Raw genomic sequence first — 19,036 nt, forward strand, 5'->3', positions numbered from 1 at the left:
ATTAGCATCAGCAATTAGAGAAGAAAAAGAAATAGAAGGAATTAGAATTGGGAAGGAAGAGACAAAACTCTCACTCTTTGCAGATGACATGATGGTCTACCTAGAGAATCCCAAGAAATCATCTAAAAAACTACTGGAAACAATTAGCAGTTTTAGCAAAGTTGCAGGTTATAAAATAAACCCCCATAAATCCTCAACTTTTCTATATATGTCTAGCAAGAAACAGCCGGAAGAGTTAGAAAGAGAAATCCCATTCAAAGTAACCTCAGACAGTGTAAAATATTTGGGAGTCTATTTGTCAAGACAGACTCAGAATCTTTTTGAAAACAATAATTAACACTTCTCACACAAATTAAATCAGATTTAAATAAATGGGCAAATATCAACTGCTCATGGATAGGTAGATCTTATATAATAGAAATGAGAATTCTACCAAAACTAAACTGTTTAGTGCCCTACCAATCAAAATTCCAAAAAATTACTTTAATGAGTTAGAAAAATTTGTAAGTAAATTCATATGGAGAAATAAAAAGTCAAGAATTGCCAGGAACTTAATGAAAAAAAATGTAAAAGAAGGTGGCTTAGCCCTACCTGATGTAAAATTATATTATAAAGCACCAGTCACGAAAACTGTTTGGTATTGGCTAAGAAATAGAGTGGTGGACCAGTGGAATAGACTAGGTGTAAAAGCAGGAGATGATTATAGTAACCTGCTATTTGATAAACCCAAAGAGTCCAGCTATTGGGATAAAAACTCCCTCTTTGATAAAAACTGCTGGGATAATTGGAAGTTAGTATGGAAGAAACTTAGATTAGACCAACACCTCACACCCTTTACCAAAATAAGATCCAAATGGTTACAGGATTTAGACTTAAAAAACAATACTATAAGCAAATTAGAAGATCAAGGACTAGTCTACCTGTCAGATCTATGGAAAGGGGAGCAATTTATGACTAGGGAAGAGTTGGAGAACATCACCAAAAACCAATTAGATGATTTTGATTACATTAAATTAAAAAGCTTTTGCACAGATAAAACCACTGTAACCAAGATCAAAAGAAATGTAGCAAATTGGGAAACAATGTTTACAACCAATGATTCTGACAAAGGACTCATTTCTAAAATATACAGAGAACTGAGTCACATATTTAAAACAAAAAGCCATTCCCCAATTGGCAAATGGTCAAAGGATATGCCAAGGCAATGTACAGATAAGGAGATCAAAGCAATCCATAGCCAAAGGAAAAATTGCTCTAAATCATTAATTATTAGAGAAATGCAAATTAAAGCTTCTCTGAGGTACCACCTCACACCTCTCAGATTGGCCAATATGACCAGAAAGAATAATGATCATTGTTGGAAGGGTTGTGGGAAATCTGGGACACTATTACACTGTTGGTGGATCTGTGGACTCATCCAACCTTTCTGGTGAGCTATTTGGAACTACGCCCAAAAGGCAACACAAATATACATACCCTTTCACCCAGCAATACCACTACTGGGTCTATATCCTGAAGAGATGATGAAAAAGGGTAAAAACATCACTTGTACAAAAATATTTATAGCAGCCCTGTTTGTGGTGGCAAAGAATTAGAAATCCAGTAAATATCCTTCAATTGGGGAATGGCTTAAGAAACTGTGGTATATGTATGTCATGGAATACTATAGTTCTATTAGAAACCAGGAGGGATGGGATTTCAGGGAAACCTGGAGGGATTTGCATGAACTGATGCTGAGTGAGATGAGCAGAACCAGAAAAACACTGTATACCCTCACAGTAACATGGGAGTGATCATCAACCTTGCAGGACTCGCTCATTCCATCACTGCAACAACTGGGAACAATTTTGGGCTGTCTGCAAAGGAGAGTGCCATCTATATCCAGATAAGGAGATGTGGAGTTTGAACAAAGTTCAAGGACTATTCTCTTTAATTTAGAAAAAACCAGATATCTTACTGTCATATTGTTACCTCTTAGACTTCTTGTCTCTTCTTTAAGGATATGATTTCTCTCTCATCACACTCAATTTGGATCAAGGTACAACATGGAAACAAAGTAAAGACTGACAGATTGCTTTCCGTGGGTGGGTGGAGGGAGTGAACTAAGATTGGGGGGAAAATTGTAAAACTCAAATAATATCTTTAATAAAAATAAATTAAAAAAAATAAAGCACTGTCCTAGATCCTCTTTTAGGTTCCTTCCACACTTTTTACCTTGGTACTTTTTTCTGGGTTCAATTAACATCTCTATAAAGTTGCCTCCCAAATATAGCTATCTTGCCCTAATATTTCTCCTGAATTTCAATCCCCCATCATGAGCCACCTAGTGGACATTTCTAGTTGTATTTCTAACTAACAATTTAATTACAACATGTTCAAAAAACCAGAAATATTCTTTCCTTAAACTCATCTAGGTCTAGGCAGCTATGTGGGATGACGGATAGATGGGCCTGGAGTCAGTAAGACCTAAGTTCAAAGCTGGTCTTAGATGCTTTTTAGTTTTCTGACCCATATCATATTATCTCTCTACCTCAGTTTCCTCAACTGTAAAATGTGGATAATAATAGCATCTATATAACCTTGCAGTGTTGTTGTGAAGATCAAATAAGATAATATTTATAAAGGTTTTTAACATTTACAAAGGTTTACTATAGATACTATTAAATACTTAAGACATGCCCAAGTTCATAAGCTTAAGAGTCATCCTGACACTTCTCTCTCCCTATCCCCATATCTAATCAGTTGTTAAGTCTTGTTTCCTATAGCTGACTCACTTTTGAAATTAAAGGAATTTTTTTAACTTATATGATTTTACTTCCTGTCTTAGGGAGGGGCAAGGGAAGGGAAGGAGGGAGGAAAAAAATTGGACCTCAAAAATCTTACAAGAATAGATGTTGAAAACTATCTTTACATGTATTTAGAAAAAAAAATACTATGAAGTAAAAAAAAATTAAATGCCTTTCACATTTTGCCTTTAAATATCTTCAATCTTAAGGATGTCAATTCTTCTTTTACTACAATGAAAAGAACATTGGACTGAAAGTTAAGAGATCTGGATTCTAGTCCCTCCTTAAATAACTCTGTGGTTCTAGGCTAGTGCTTTCTATCTTGGAGTTTGTTTTTCATCTAAAAAAGAATAGGGACTTGGCTGTGATTTCATTGCTGAAGGAAATTCCCAGATAGGGGATTTCCTAGAGACTTAGTCTTGAGTGTTGCCTAGAACAAGAGAATAAACTTGGCTGTCCATAGATGTAGATGAGGCCCATAACTTTCCTTAATGTTGCCTGCACCAGATTAAAATCCAATTGGGAAATATTTAACAAAATAAATAAAACTACAATGAAAAATAGATGATGTTAATGTCTTTTTCTAATTTAATATGTGTTCTAGAGTGACCTTTATGTATGCCACAGTAGACTCCTTTTCTTTTTTTGTTTTTTGGGTTTTGCAAGGCAATGGGGTTAAATGACTTGCCCAGGGTCACAGTGGATCCCTTTTCAATTTGAATTTGACACCCCTTTTCTATTTGACTGAAGCACTGAGGGGTTAAGTGACTTGCCCAGGGTGCCATAGCCAGTATATGTCAGAAGAGGAATTTGACTCTGGGCCTTCCTGGCCCCAAGGTTTTCCATCCATTACAACACACTGCCTCAAGGGATTGCTTCAAAAATAAGATGATAGCCTGGATTTAAAAATGCTTCATAAATATGTGACATTATAAAACTCAAAATATTAACATGAGTAGTATTTGCCTTCTCTTATCTGAAAAGTATAAAAGAGATAATCAGGGAAGTGTATGATCAGAAACATAGATTGGTTACATAGCAAGAGAAGGAGATTGCTATAAGTTATTTTGGTAAATACTTAACAACAGGTTCTCTGAAAAATGTAAACACTATATACTTTTAAACTTTATCTGTGTTCTTAACATTTTCTCTGTCATTTTCTTACGTATAGAATACAAAACAATAAATCAAACCCTGATTTTTAGGGCTTGTTGATTCTTGAGATGTAAATATACTGAAAATATAACTATTAGATCAAGCTGAATCTAGCACCCTGCTTTTCTATAGATTTCTCTAGTGAACCAATGGGATCCTTCATAGACAAATACATACACATATACAAGATGATGACTCTCTTTTATAGAGGAAAGATATTTATGGAAGAACAACGACAAGAGTTCCATAGGATGGACAGGTATGGATTGATTGTGATCTATATCAGTGTGAGAGAATACCTACATCAAGGAGATCAATCACAGACCTGTCTGTGTATCCAAGTACAAGGATGTATCTGACTGAGAGATATCCAATCCCTAAGATAGTCTGTTGCCTACCTACTTCTTCTGTCATAACAGAGACTTCCTTGAGGGACTTGGTCTTCACAATTATACAATGGAAAATCTATACCTTAATAGCTTGTGAAATAGCGGCAGCAGCATTGGCCTTTTGTTCATCTGCCTGGACCAACAGTTTTTTAGCATCTGCTTCCACTGTCTCTGCTTCAATTTTTATCATCATCTTATCAGTCTCTTCAGAAGTCTTGATCAACTCGGGTTGAAGGGCAGTTAGTTCTACCTGCATTACAGCCACCTAATAGAAAAAGAGGAAGAATGGGGAAAACAGCAGATAATTCCTTGCTAGAGGGTATATTTCAGAACTAGAGTCTTGTTACCCAGAAAAATGTAGAGATGAGTAGTGACTCAAAAACATGACTTAAAAGGACACTTTTACCTATCACTTGAACAACAGCCAAAAATGGAGAACAGCTATCTATTTCAACAAAGATCTAGTTATAAATAAATGTGTTAACCAGAAATATTTTTCTGGTCAAAGATACCTAGAGCATGGAGAATAGATGGAATATCTGTGAAGTTTTCTCCTACCCCTATTTTTAGATTTTCTGCATTTGGCCACAACCTAATATCTTTTAAACAGCAGGTTTAAATATCTCCATTTTCAACAATTCTGAAAAGTCATTGATTGGCCTGGAGTTTTATATCAGGATTTTTTTTTCAGAGATATTATTACCAAGAAATTCAAGTTTTCTTTAGATACCTAATTAAATTCCAGGCCAAAGTCTCTTTTCCCTATTTATGTAGAGCCCTCAAATTATACTGTGATTGGCAAAAGGGAAGGAAAGTAAGATGGTAAAGTATTTATACAGTACCTACTATGTGCTGACAGTATATCAAGTTTTTCTTTTCTTTTCTTTGAGGGAATTGGAGTCAAGTGACTTGCCCAGGGTCACAAGTCTACCTGTAATGCCGGTAGAACTAAATGCCCTTCAACTTGAACTGATCAAGTGTTTAAGACCAAATTTGAACTCAGAACCTCCTGATTTCAGGGCCAGTGTTTTTTTCACTGCATCATTTAGCCATCCTTTATTAATCATTTTTAAAAAATTTCTTGTGATTTGGTAAGTACTACATAGTAAGTACTATATGTCCTAAGTCACGGGAAAGTTATTGTTGCTGCTTTTTTTTAAAACCAGTCATAAGGGTAAGTTCATCTGTTAACATTTAAAGCCCAGATACATACTAAGATACTGAAAGTTTATCTTGATTTCTTTTCAATGGTACCTTACCTGAGATGATGCAAAGTCAAGTTTTTGAAGCCCTACCAGGTAACGGTTTCTCATCAGATCTACCTCATGTCTTTTCTTATTTAATAGTGTTTTGAAGGTCAGAATCAATTCAAGATAAGAGGTTGGAGTAACATAGTTGTATCTTCGTAGTGTACCAAAAAATTCCACTGAGAGTTCTCTCACACTTTCCTGGAAATACTTGCACATGGACACAACCCTACAGAAAATAAATGGCAGTCACACTGGTTCCATCTTACTCCAAGTCAGCTCTGTTTGAATCTACTAATGTTGGATATCTCAAATCAGAAAAAATCTATTAAGGGAAACATCAATCATATTCCCATTCCCCCACAGATAACCAGCCCAATACATACTGTACTCGAACTTCATCATCAAGTGCCACATCTTCTAAAAACTTATTGGCCACCATCTCTAATGCATCTGTTGGCCAAGACTGGAACCAGTCAATGGTACAGCAGTTGATCAAAGAAGGGAACATTCGTAGGCGGTTCCGGAAAGCATCTCCGATTGGACTCATGGCTTTTTTAAAAAGAATAGGTCTTGTTAGTTTCTTTCCTTCCAATTCCAGGCAGGCTGGAATTTTCTTAGGAGTTAATTCAGAATTTGGAGGGCACTTTTGGAGAGGTTCAGAAATGATAACAACCTAATCTATTGGAAACTCTGGAGTCATAATGGAAAAGTCCTACCCCAAATTTTGAAAGTTGTTCCATCTATCGGGAACCTTTGGGTTACATTAAATTATCAAAAGACAAAGGTACAGGGGCAGCTAGGTGGTGAGGTAGATAGAGGCCCTGGAGTCAGGAGTACCTAAGTTCAAATCCAGCCTCAGACACTTAATAATTACCTAGCTGTGTGGCCTTGGGCAAGCCACTTAACCCCATTGCCTTGCCAAAAACCTAAAAAAAAAAAAGACAAAGGTGCATATGGCTAAGAGGCAGAGAGAGAGAGAAAGAGAGTATGTGTGTGTGTGTGTGTGTGTGTGTGTGTGTGTGTGTGTGTGTGAGAGAGAGAGAGAGAGAGAGAGAGAGAGAGAGAGAGAGAGAGAAATGATTTAGGGTCAAAGAACTGGCTTATATGTCTTACTACTGACATGACCTTGGACATATCTCTTAACCACTCTGGGCCTCAGTTCTCTTGTTTGAAAAAATAAAGGAATTTGAAAAATGAAGGAATGGGGGGTTGATCTTTAAAATTCTTTTTAGTTCTAAATCTATGACCTTAAATTGGAGTTGGGAAAGAGTTTGTTTCTTCTTACCTAGGACAATGTGTAGATTTTTTTTCACCTTCTCAATAAAGAAGTTATACATAGCTAGAGGTGTGGCATCAATTTTCCGGCCTTCAGTCCTAGCTGTTGTTTGCATCTTTTCCACAATTTCAGCCTTCTCATCAGCAGGAAAGATATTGGGCACATCCCCTGTGTTTAGGAGCATGTTGATGTCCTCAACAAATGATTCATCCTTGATTTGATTATCAGCAAACAAAAATACTGTGCTCTTATTATTTACTCCAACCTGAAGCATAATCTTCTTTATATCTTCCCTCCAGTCATTGTTGGTATAGTTCTTAGTGATCTCAATCTGGTACAACTCATAAGAGTTCATGAATGTAGACAGTTTGGAGGCACTCTGCCGCCCACTACCCCCAATACCCACCAGCAGTAGATGGCCATTGTCCTGCTTTAGAACCCTGCAGATCCGAGAAATGTGTTCGATAGCAAATCTGAACATGACCAATGACATTGGGGCCTTGCTGATGTTGTTGAACTCTTCCAAGTAATATTCCATGACTGAAGTGAGAGTTTTCAGGTCTGTAATCTCATCATAGATTTTTACATCAGCTTCAGGCTTTAAAAAGTCTCCAAAGAACAGACTACGAATATTATCATCCTCAATCTTCCCAGAGGGTGATAAATGGATCAGGATCTGGAGTGAATTCAATTTAATGAACATCTATTAAGAACCTACTATTTTCCAGTTACTGAGATTACAAAGACAAAAAGCAAAAGGTTTCTATACTTAAGGAGCTTACATTCTACTGAATGGGGGCAGAGGATGTAATATATTGCATTTATTCACAGATGAGTAAATGTAAAGTATACATATTTAAAGTAATTTAGCCCAAAGTTTCACTTCTATTTATCATTTATTATTCTCATACTATAATATAAAATACTCTAGTTTCATCCTTTTCTGAGAATTCTAAGCATTTTAGTATTATTTGTTGTTTATTATTAGGCAGCATGGAGTACCTAAAAGTCTTTGTTGCTGACAAATATTCATAGTAAAGATAGAAATTTTGGTTAGTTGGATGGAAAATAGTGAGTGTGCCTCATTTAGTCTACCTTTATTTTCTGGCTCAAATTCATCTGTACCTAATCCATAGGATATTGGGATTATGAAAGAATTTCAACTCTAAATTGATAGTTATTTGTAGCAGAAAATTTTGGCCTCTGCCCCAGATAAAAAATTCAAAAAGGAATGATCTAATCTGGGTCTGATTGTGCTCTGTAGTACTCTTGAACTCGGTCTGACTTTTATTAGTTGGGTGTGGTAGCCATGACTAAACAGTCCTTGAGGACTGTTTCCTAGTAGACTGACACTAAGATGGTCTGACTAGCCCTCAAGAAATGAGATCAGGGGACAGTGGCAGGGAGCATCACCCAGTACTGAAGAATAACCCAGTGGACCTAGCAGAGCAACATGACCAGTTGAGACCAGTGAGGAGCAGAGTAAGGACATAACCACAAAAACCACTGGGGCCTGGTAGAATTGGAAGTATGACTATATCTCAGGGGTGAATCTCTCCAATGTGAGCCCTTTGCCTGTTTTTCCTTCCCAGTGATAGTGTGTTTATTTGTGAGAGAGTGTACATTTATTTTTATGTATATCACAAATCTTCTTACTGAATAATTTTTATTAAAAATGCTTTTTCATAACACCTGTCTTGAACTTTTAGGGGTAGAGCCAAGATGGCAGCACGAAGCAAGGAAACTCTGGGAGCTTTTTCCCAAACAACTTTAAATGAAGTCTCTAAACCCACCAAAAAACCCAGAATAAAACAAGTTCTCAACTCAAGATATCATGGAAGAACTTCAGTAAAGGTCTGTCTCATGTGGCTAAAAGGTGAAAATAGCCCAGTGTAGGCAGGAGAAACCAGAAGTTGGTGGGAGGCTCTTACCCACAGCACAGCTCAGATCTGAGCTCAATAAGCAAGCTATGCAGCAGGTCAGCAATGAGGGTTCTCACCCCAACTTGGAAGATAAAATTCAAGCCTCAGGAATACTACAGTAATAGCCAAGATTGGGTTGGGCTACTCTGACACAGGGAACAAACCACTTGCACTGCAAGTACCATAGGCAGGTGGTAAGCCCCCTGGTCCCAGCACAAAAAGGCTTGAGACTGGGCCCCACTTGCCCCAGGAACAGAATTCAACTATCAAAATAAGTAAAAACAAACAAACAACAAAAAAAGGCACTACCCATAAAAAGCTACTAGAAAGGATAATAAAAATGCTGCCTTAGAAGAGAAAAATAGTGACAAAATGCCTCCACACATGAAACCTCCAAGGGGTTTTCTAATTGGTCACAAATCCAAAAGACCTCTTTGAAGAACTCAAAAAGGATTTTAAAAACCAAAGAAGAGTGGAAGAAGAAAAGAAATGAGAATCATGCAGTAGAATTATGAAATATTGATTAAAGAAAAAACTATCTTTAAAAGTAAAATTGGACAAATGAAAATGATTATAACTCATCAAAAAGTAAAATGGACCTACTGAAAAAAAGAACACATAAGAAAACAAGTAAATAAGACCCTAAAAATTAGAATTGGACAAATGGAAACTAATGACTATGCAACACCAAGATTCTATCAAATAAAACTAAAAGACTGAAAAAATAGAAGAAAATGTAAAGTATCTCTTAGGTCAAATGACTGACCTGAGATAATTTATGAATTATTGGTCTACCTGAAAGCCATGAACAGCCAAGAACCTGGACAATATCATGGAAGAAATTATTATGGAAAACCGCCCTAATATCCTAGAACAAGAAGATAAAATAGTCCTTGAAAGAATGAATTGATCACCCCAGAAAAAGATCTCAAAATAAAAACTCCAAGGAATATGGTAGCCAAATTTCAAAATTCTTAACTAAAGGAGAAAATACTACAAGTTGCCAAAAAAGAAGCAATTTAAATACCAGGGAGCCATAGTCTGAATTACAAAGGGGACTTATCAGTTTCAACATCAAAGGATCAGAGGACCTGGAATATAATATTCCAGAGGGCAAAAGAGCTTGGATTACAACCAAGAATCAACTTCCCTGTAAAATTCATCATCATCTTTCAGGGGAAAAGATGGACTTTAAACTTCAAACTGACAGTCAAAAGTAGTATATTTTGACAGTGCAGTTAACAAAGCAGGTATAAAACAATTAAGACTTGAGAAAAGGATTAAACTGGAAAAGAAGATGAAGGTATTGAGGATTATTAACCCCACATGAGGAGGCACAAAAAAGATGTATTTTAGTAGAGGGAAAGTAGAGATTTTGTAAACTCTGAGTAAATCTTATTCTCAACAGATTCAACTCAAAGAGGGAATGATGTATATTCCCAATTGGGTTTGGATATTTAATTCTACCTTCCAGGAAAAAAAGGAGAGAAAAAGGGAAGGAATAGTGTGAGGTAGGCAGTAGTAAAATGCAAAACTTTGGTGGGGAGGGATAATAGGAAAGGAGAAAGAAAAGTATAAATGGGGGAAGATAGGATGGAGGGAAAGGAAAAGTTTTGCAGAAATAAAACCATTGTAACCAAGATTAGAAGGAATACAGAAAATTGTAAAACAATTTTCACAGCTATAAGAAATAATGAGCAGAAGGACTTTGGAAAAACCAGGAAATATAATTCTCAGAAACTTGTTTTGGAAAATGCTGTCCACATCCAAAGAAAAAACTATGGAGTCTGAATGCAGAGGAAAAGCATACTATGTTCACTTTTTAAAACTTCTTTTATATTGTTTCTTTCTCTCTCATGATCTCCTTTTTTCCTCTTAATTATAATTCTACTTTCATGCCTAATATGAAAGTATATTAAACATGATTGTACATGTACAACCTATATCAGATTGTTTGCTGCAATAGGAAGGGGAAGGGAAGGGAAGAGAGAGTATAGTAAAATGTGGAATTCAAAAGCTTGGAAAAAGATAAATATTGAAAATCATCTTTGTATGTAACTGGAAAAAAGGAGGAAATAAATTTTTTTTCAAAGTGCCTTTTCTTTAACCAATTGTGTGTCATCTGGCTGACAAAAGAAAAGCAAATATATTTATTTATGTGCAATCATTTTTTTCTTAGAAAGAATGACAATGTTTAGTGGGAGAAGAAAAGACTTGGGGAGGCCATGATAAATGTCTTCAAGTCTATAAATTGCTATTTTGCAAAAGATATGGATACAGAGAGTATCTGGAACTCAGGATAGCTATCCAAGGGGTCTCATGGGGGAGAAGGGGTTGCCACATGTGTTACATATATTTGAGGAAACTGAAGCCCAGAGGAGTAGATGAGTATTCCAAGGTCACATGGGCTAGTAAATAGTGGAGTTTGAATTTGAACCTGTCTGTTGATTTCAAATCTAGAGTTCTTTCCATTGGATCATTGAACCAATCAGAGAATCATGGATTCTCTCAACTGAACCAATAAGTCTACTATAAGTCTCTAGGTGTCACAGGACATAGATGGGGCATTCTTTTAGGGATTTTATGAGTTTTTTTTAAAGGATCTGTAATTATCATCAGTCTTGGGGAATTCAAAGTAAAAGAGTCTCTTCTACATCAAGGCTACTCACAACTCACAGTTATAATTTAACTGTGAAATTTGGCATACCTTCTCCACAGTCTGTTTGAAGCAATTAGATGTTGTCTCCTTTACCATACCAAAGAATACCTGTCTGTCCTCATGATCAATCAAACGATCATAGAAGACCCGATAAACTTCATGAATCCAGAGTCGAATCAGTTTTTCTCCATCCTGCAAATCCAAAAATAAGAATCTGATTTGGAGAGAGAGCCTACAAAGCTAGTAGCCTTTCCCTCTAGTGAATCAATAATAATTATGATGTAAAAATTCTGAGATAGCTAACAATGAAATAATTCAGATGGAACAGGAGATATAGTATGTGCCTTAGTTTACTAATTATGAGGGAGTTAAGACAAATTTGATATCAAGAGAGATGTCATTTACAAAGAAATAGTCAAAGAAAGGTCATCTAAATGTGACTATAAAAATATAAAGTTAAACATTGAGTAAATATATGCATAAAGACAGTGATCAAAGGTAGTGAGGATTAATCTGGGAAGACTTTCTGGAAGAGGTGAGAACTTGATACTAATTGAACATCAATTAAGCCTCTTAAGTGTCATCAATTCTGGGTTATGGAAGAGAAATGATTAAGACTGAAAATGGCAAGTATATTTCCTGCTTATTTTGCTTCTTGAACATAGTATACACACATCAGACATGTTCTGTATCTCAAATAAACTTATAATCCATAACATTCTGAGAAGTCATTTGTTTATTCAAAGAGGCATGTTTCTGCCCTCAAGATAATTGCAATCTAATAGGAAAGAGAAAATACATAGAAATATAATTCTGTTTACTTGATAAACCCATAGACCTAATTTACCTAAAATTATACTCTTTGGAGTAAAGGTTTGCCTCAGTCCCAGATAATAAACAGTAGTATTTAGTTATTTTATGACAATATTTATAGGAACAAAAGCTAACCTGCAAGTGGGTATGAGGACACAGCAATACTCCTTGAATAACCCGTGAAAAATCTCGTAAATTAAAGACATAATGAGATTTGGAGGGAGTTGGCAGGAAATTCTCCACTGCAGCTTTGTAGATGGTCATTGTTGCTTGAATCAACATCTTTCCAAGCCTTAGAAAAATAGCAAAGCCAGTATGGCTTTATGAAAAATTTGGAAAGCAACATCTTCTTCACCCCACCTCTTTAAGGATATGTGGTTTTCTTACCTTAAGAAAAGCACATCAAACCCTTTCCCAAAGTGCCAGTCAACAATGGAGCTGAAAATCCTGCTCAAAATTTCATCTTCAAAAGCATTGATGGAAATGATATTCAGGTGGCGGGTGAATCGACCTGAAAAATAGACAGAATGATATATGCACATACATATACCTGCCTTCTGAACCTAATGCCAGAGCCAGTTTTCTCTTCCACCAAATGCATAGAAGAAGCTGATATTTCACTTCTTTCTAAGACACATGTTGAACATGGGAATATCTGTCAAAATAGTGAGTCCTATGTAAAGAAATGTGTTTACATACATGAGACCCTGAGTCCATGGATTTAAAATTATGAATCATTCAAATGCTGAAGTGCTACTTATTGTCCCTATATTTAATAATATGCTCATAGAACCCAAGTCTAGAAAAAACCTTGAAAGTCAACTGATTCATATCTTTGTGTTCAAGCATTACACAGAAACTATCATTAAGGCATAAAACATGGGATCTTTCATATGGAAGGAACCTTACAGATTATCTATTAATTTTAAGCCAACTGCTTCCAGAGATGGAGCAGGAGAAGACTTGCACTAAAAAGAAGAGAAGGAATTTTAGAGATCTGAATGGTTCATAAAGCACAGGCCCTGGAGTCAGGAGTACCTGGGTTCAAATCTAGTCTCAGACACTTAATAATTACCTAACTGCGTGGCCTTGGGCAAGCCACGTAACCCCGTTTGCCTTACAAAAAAAACAAAAGAGATTTGAATGGTTCTTGAATGTGAAAGAGACCAGAAAATGGGGCAGCTAGGTGGAGCAGTGGATAGAGCACTGGTCCTGCAGTCAGGAGGACCTGGGTTCAAAGCTGGCCTATGTGACTCTGGGCAAGTCACTTTAGCCCCAATTGTCCCCTCTCCCCACCCAAAAAAAAGTTCAGAAAAAACATTTGGTGAGTTGAGACAGATTTGAAAGGTTCTGAAGAGCAGCTGAAAGAAGAGTAAGATTCAAAAGACATGAAATAAAGAAGAACTAAGGAAATGCTTGAAAGTAAAAAAGAGGTTTTGAGGAAAAGGAACACTAGTAGAAATACCTAAGAAGAGAGCAGAGTAGAAGTAGAAGGACCCTAAGGAGAAGAGAAATAAAAATAAAAAAGACCTCAATGAGAAAGTAAAAAATGAGAGGAAAGTTGGTAAAAACAAGTTGGTGAGATAAGGCGAGTTATTATTAAACTAAAAGAAAAGGATGCTGTGCCCATTGAGATACTATTAAAGTAAGAAAGGAGCTGAAGAGTTTAACAAGTAATTTGATAATCCAATTTTATTTTATTTTCAGTTCCAAATTTCTCCTCTTCCATTAAGAAGGCCAGAAAAGGGGCGGCTAGGTGGCACAGTGGATAGAGCACTGGCCCTGGAGTCAGGAGTACCTGAGTTCAAATCCAGCCTCAGACACTTAATAATTACCTAGCTGTGTGGCCTTGGGCAAGTCACTTAACCCCATTACCATGCAAATAAAAAAGTCCAGAAAAATAAAACTCATGATAAATGCATATAGTCCTCATGTAGTTTGCTATCTAGTTCTCCAGGAAACCTAACTAACAAGAATAATGAAGCTCTGAGGATCTCACTTCTAGCAAATATGGAGAGCAGGAAGAATTTTGCAATGACTTACATAGTGATTGCAACATTTGTACTGATCACATAATTAATGATCTTTTGTTATCTATTCTAAAGGTATAGGTCAGTTTCCCAATTAAAAAGAGAAGGCATGGGGACTCCAGGAACCTCTCCACTCTCCAGGTTATTAATAAATGAATAAACTCTTCTTAAAAAACCCCAACAGAATAAAGTGTCCAATGTAAAGAACAACAACAAAAAAAAAAACCCATGATTGAAGACATAGAGAATTATGAACCACCATAAAAGAAGAGTGTAGAGAAATTTGCAAGGATGTGACACCAAAAAGGAAGAACTACAACTGATTATAATTATCCCTTCTATATCAAAGGGATTTAGGGGTGCTGTGGTAAAATTTTTTGACTCTCCCTTTGTACCAGAGAAGACTGTATTATGATATTAAAAGATAAAATTTGGAGCAGCTGAGTGGCACAATGGATAGAGCACCAGTCCTGGAATCAGGAGGACCTGAGTTCAAATCTAACCTCAAATACTTAATAATTACCTAGCTGTGTGATCTTGGGCAAGTCACTTAACCCCATTGCCATAAATTTAAAAAAATTTTAAAGATAAAATATGTTGATATTATACATATGTTTTATTCTGAGTTTCTAAATTTTTTCTGTGATTTTTTTTTGCTGATTTTATAAATCATCTGCAGCTTCTCCAAAACTCCCCCAAAATTCCCACCCAATTTCTTATAATGACTGAGATAAATCAAAACTGCAATGGGGAAAGTCATGATATGGAAGAGATAACTATATTTGAAGCTAAGCAACAGTTATAAGCCTCTTCCTGAAGGGGAGAGAAGTAGATGTTTAATCTACAAAGGAATGATAGTGATTCATAAGTGATTAATCCTTCTAATATGAGTGAGAGGAAGAATAAACAAATAGTGGAGGTTGGTATCTCCCAGCTGGGAGGATAACAAGGCATCAGCTTAAAATAGGCATGTTTAGAGAGTAACCCAGGTGTATCGGAACATCCAGACCATGTTCCATGTACATCTGTGATTACTTGTGAATTTTTCAAGGACCAATTATAGAGAAATATATATTGGGAGATGACCAAAAATCTCCCAAGATTTTTTTGAACCAGATAATTATGGCCCACTTCTGTTGATTTACAAAGGCACAAATGATACCACCAGAAGGAACTTTTTTTAAAAGAAAGCTTAGCTAACGTTTGTAAATCTCTTCACTATTTCTCGTCAGACATAGACTTTAGAAGAAAAAGGAAGATTTGGGAAACAACTAGCCAGTTAAGAAGATGATGTCTGAGAATAGAATTTGGATATCTAAACTATAGCACAAATATAGAAATTACATTCTCCTTGCCATTAACAAAGTTTATTTTAAAAAGTTTACCTAATTTTGTGACTGGATTCTATCAGTATATTGTTAATATTGGGGTCATAAACAACATAAAATTAGAATGAATACATATCAAAACTTGAAGTCAGATTCTCATGTATATTACACAAAGAAAAAATCCTGGAAATAACTTCTCATTAGTGATAGGAAGAGGAGTTAATATATTTCTTTTCTTTTACATAAGACCTTACAAAAATCTAATCAAAAGAGCTTTAAACTGAAAGAAAAAAAAAGAGAGTAGGAGAGAGGAACAACTAATATAGTCTCACCAAGCTAGATTCCATAGAAAATAACTACAAAGTAGGAAGAAAAATAGCAAAAGTTCCATTCAAAAATTCAGAGACAAAACTTAAAGAAAGATATTAGCAATAAACTGATAACCTCTAATGTCTATCCATAAATGTACAAAGTCTGGGAAACAAGTAAAGTGAACTAGAGATCTCACTGTAAGGAGGTAGATTTGACTTTGAAGTTATACTTAGTGGGGTAAAATCCATGACTGGAATATAACTGTACAGATAAACTTAGTTCAAAAGAAAAAGTATAGATAGGTGAAGGTTAGGGGGAGTAAAATTTAAAAAGATAAGGCAGCTCGGCAGTGTAATGCACAGACAGAGTATAGGACCTGGAGTCAGGAAGACATGAGTTCAAATTCAGCCTCAGACATTTACCAGCTGTGTGACTATTGGCAAGCCAGTTGACCTCAGTTTCCTCATCTACAAAATGAGGATAATTATAGCACTAACCTTTCCAAGGTTGTTGTGAAGATTGAGATAATATTTGTAAAATTCTTTACAAACTTGAGAGTATTATATAAATGTTAGCTATTATATAATGTTATTTTTATTATGATTATTATTATCTGCAGACATTTAGAAAATAGAGATAAACATGGTGAAGACTCCTTGAATGAAAATAAATGGAAGAAGAAACAGAATCCATATTGTTATCAGAGAATACTACAAACCACTTGGACTAAAGGAAGAACTACAGTTTGAGCTACAGTTTACAAGCCTGTCCATGACAACATAACATATAAGCAATCATAGTTATGATTCCTTTGATAGAAGAATTTTCTTTTACCATTGCAGAAAGGACCTGTTCTGCAAAGTTTAAAAAACTGACTATAGAGACGGCTAGGTGGCACAGTGGATAGAGCACTGGCCCTGGAGTCAGGAGTACCTGAGTTCAAATCTGACCTCAGACACTTAATAATGACCTAGCTGTGTGGCCTTGGGCAAGCCACTTAACCCCATTTGCCTTGCAAAAACCTGGGAAAAAAACTGACTATAGTCCTGAGGAATCATGCAATCAATATGTCTCACAGGCAAGACTTGAACCAAGGTCTTCCAACACTGTTGTGTTGAATAAAGAGCTGGCCTCAAAGCCAGGAAGATATCTCTTTTTAGCCTCAGACTTATGATTTCTATGATCCTTGGCCTAGACAGAACAGAACAAAAATAATTACTAGGGAGTTTATACCCATAAATTGGGAGATAGTAAAAGAATACTGAGCTTCTTTTTGTGATGTGCTCAAGTCATGAAACTAAATTACATTCTAAGATACCAAAAGAATTTATGTGATTGATAAACTATTATCAGTGGCCTTTGAAAGACTATGGAGAAGAGAAAAAGTATGGATCGGAATGGAACAAATGCTAAAAATTTCAAAACTGGAAGCAAAGGTAATCTTTAAAGTGAATAAGTTTTACTTCAATACCTGGTCAAACTTTGAATATTTTAAAAAAGGATTTTAAAAGCAAATACCTGAAAAAGGAAATAGAAATCATAAAGAAATTAGAATGACTTTAGCTAGAATAAGTCATAGTCATTCCCTAATAAATAAGTAGTCAAAGGATATGAACAGTTTTCAAAAGAATAATTGCAAACTATTAATAACCATACAAAAGAATATCCCATGTCATTAATACTAAGAGAAATGTAAATCAAAACAACATTGAGATTTTACCTCAAATCCAGTAACACTGGTAAAAATGACAAAATATGGTTATAGTCATTATTGTAGGAGTTATAGAAAGATGAATAAACCAATAGACAATTGGTGAAGATGTGATTGGTTCAATCATTCTGGAAAACAACTTGGAATCATGGAAAGAAAGTGACTATAATACTTGGGACCTTTTGACCCAGAGATTTCACGAGGGGCACATACCCTAAGAAGGTCAATAATAGGGGCAGCTAGGTGACACAGTGGATAGAGTCTCAGCCCTGGAGTCAGGAGGACCTAAGTTCAAATCTGGCCTCAGACACTTAATAATTACCTAGCTGTGTGACCTTGGGCAAGTCATTTAACCTCATTGCCTTGTAAAAACAACAACAACACAAATAATAAAGAATTGAAAATCAGGAGAACAGCAGACACCATCCCTAGGCTCCTCAGGTCTGAGAAACTCTGAGGGCATGCCTCCATTGCACAGAGGCCTCTCCTCAAACAAAGGCAAATTACTTCTGCCTCAGGCCCAGGTGTGTGAGCAGAAGAACCAGCCCAGCTGAGGAATGACCTCAGGCCAGGGTAAAGCCCACCACTGATTGAAGGCAAAAGAATTCAATAGTTCCAACTCCTCCCTTTGGGCAAAGGGAGAAGGCCTCCCAACCAAGGTCACAGACACTCCAGAGAGGGCAACCAGCACCTCCAACTGGCCGGCCAGAGAAACTGCAATCAGTAAAGCCTTTAGAGATCCCAAGCCCAGGTGAGCCAGCCCCCCCCCCACCCAAGGTTTTAGCATAAAGAAGAAGGGTCAGCAGAAAGGTGGATCCATAGAAAAATTCCTGGAAGGGAAAGACCCCAACTCAGAGAGACCTGGAACCTCTGAGGAGAATACAATCTGGTCTCCAGCACAGAAAGACTTCCTTGAAGAAATAAGGAAGGAGCTTAAAAATTTGGGAGAGACAATACCTTGCAACAAGAAAAAAAAAACCTTAGAAAGTACAATTGGACAAACACAAAAGGAGAATAAATCTCTCAGATCCTCAAATGAGCAAATGCAAAAAGAAATTAATTCTCTCAAAAGCTCAATTGGTCAAATGGAAAGCTCTTTCAAAAGTAGAATTGACCAATTGGAAAAGGAGTTGCAAAAGGTTAATGAAGAAAACTCCTCCCCCCAAAAAAAGAACGGAGTCTACAGAAACTAATGCCTCCATGAGACAGCAAGAGTCAGTTAAACAAAATCAAAAAATAGAAAAAATAGAAGCAAATGTAAAATACATCATCAACAAAACTACTGACCTCAAGAACAGATCGAGGAGGGGCAACCTGAAAATTATAGGACTTCCTGAAAACACTGAAGAGAAAAAAAAGCCTGGACTTAATATTACAGGATCTAGTGATGGAAAATTGCCCTGAT

The 19,036-nt window shown here is 36.2% G+C and overlaps 1 protein-coding gene across 5 annotated transcripts in view; it reads right to left on the bottom strand.

Annotated features, from left to right (window-relative positions):
* Positions 1-19,036, bottom strand: part of DNAH3 (dynein axonemal heavy chain 3) — a 195,390-nt gene that overhangs the window by 30,703 nt on the left and 145,651 nt on the right. For all 5 annotated transcript variants that reach the window (XM_074208291.1, XM_074208288.1, XM_074208289.1 and 2 more), the window contains 7 exons: positions 12,638-12,761; positions 12,386-12,542; positions 11,486-11,629; positions 6,866-7,532; positions 5,964-6,129; positions 5,590-5,806; positions 4,413-4,595 (listed from right to left, as the gene is read on the bottom strand). In XM_074208291.1, coding sequence (XP_074064392.1) covers positions 4,413-4,595; positions 5,590-5,806; positions 5,964-6,129; positions 6,866-7,532; positions 11,486-11,629; positions 12,386-12,542; positions 12,638-12,761 — 1,658 coding nt within the window. The remainder of the gene's footprint in view (positions 1-4,412; positions 4,596-5,589; positions 5,807-5,963; positions 6,130-6,865; positions 7,533-11,485; positions 11,630-12,385; positions 12,543-12,637; positions 12,762-19,036) is intronic.

The sequence above is a fragment of the Macrotis lagotis genome, chromosome X (assembly GCF_037893015.1).
Source record: "Macrotis lagotis isolate mMagLag1 chromosome X, bilby.v1.9.chrom.fasta, whole genome shotgun sequence".
Lineage (NCBI taxonomy): Eukaryota > Metazoa > Chordata > Mammalia > Peramelemorphia > Peramelidae > Macrotis > Macrotis lagotis.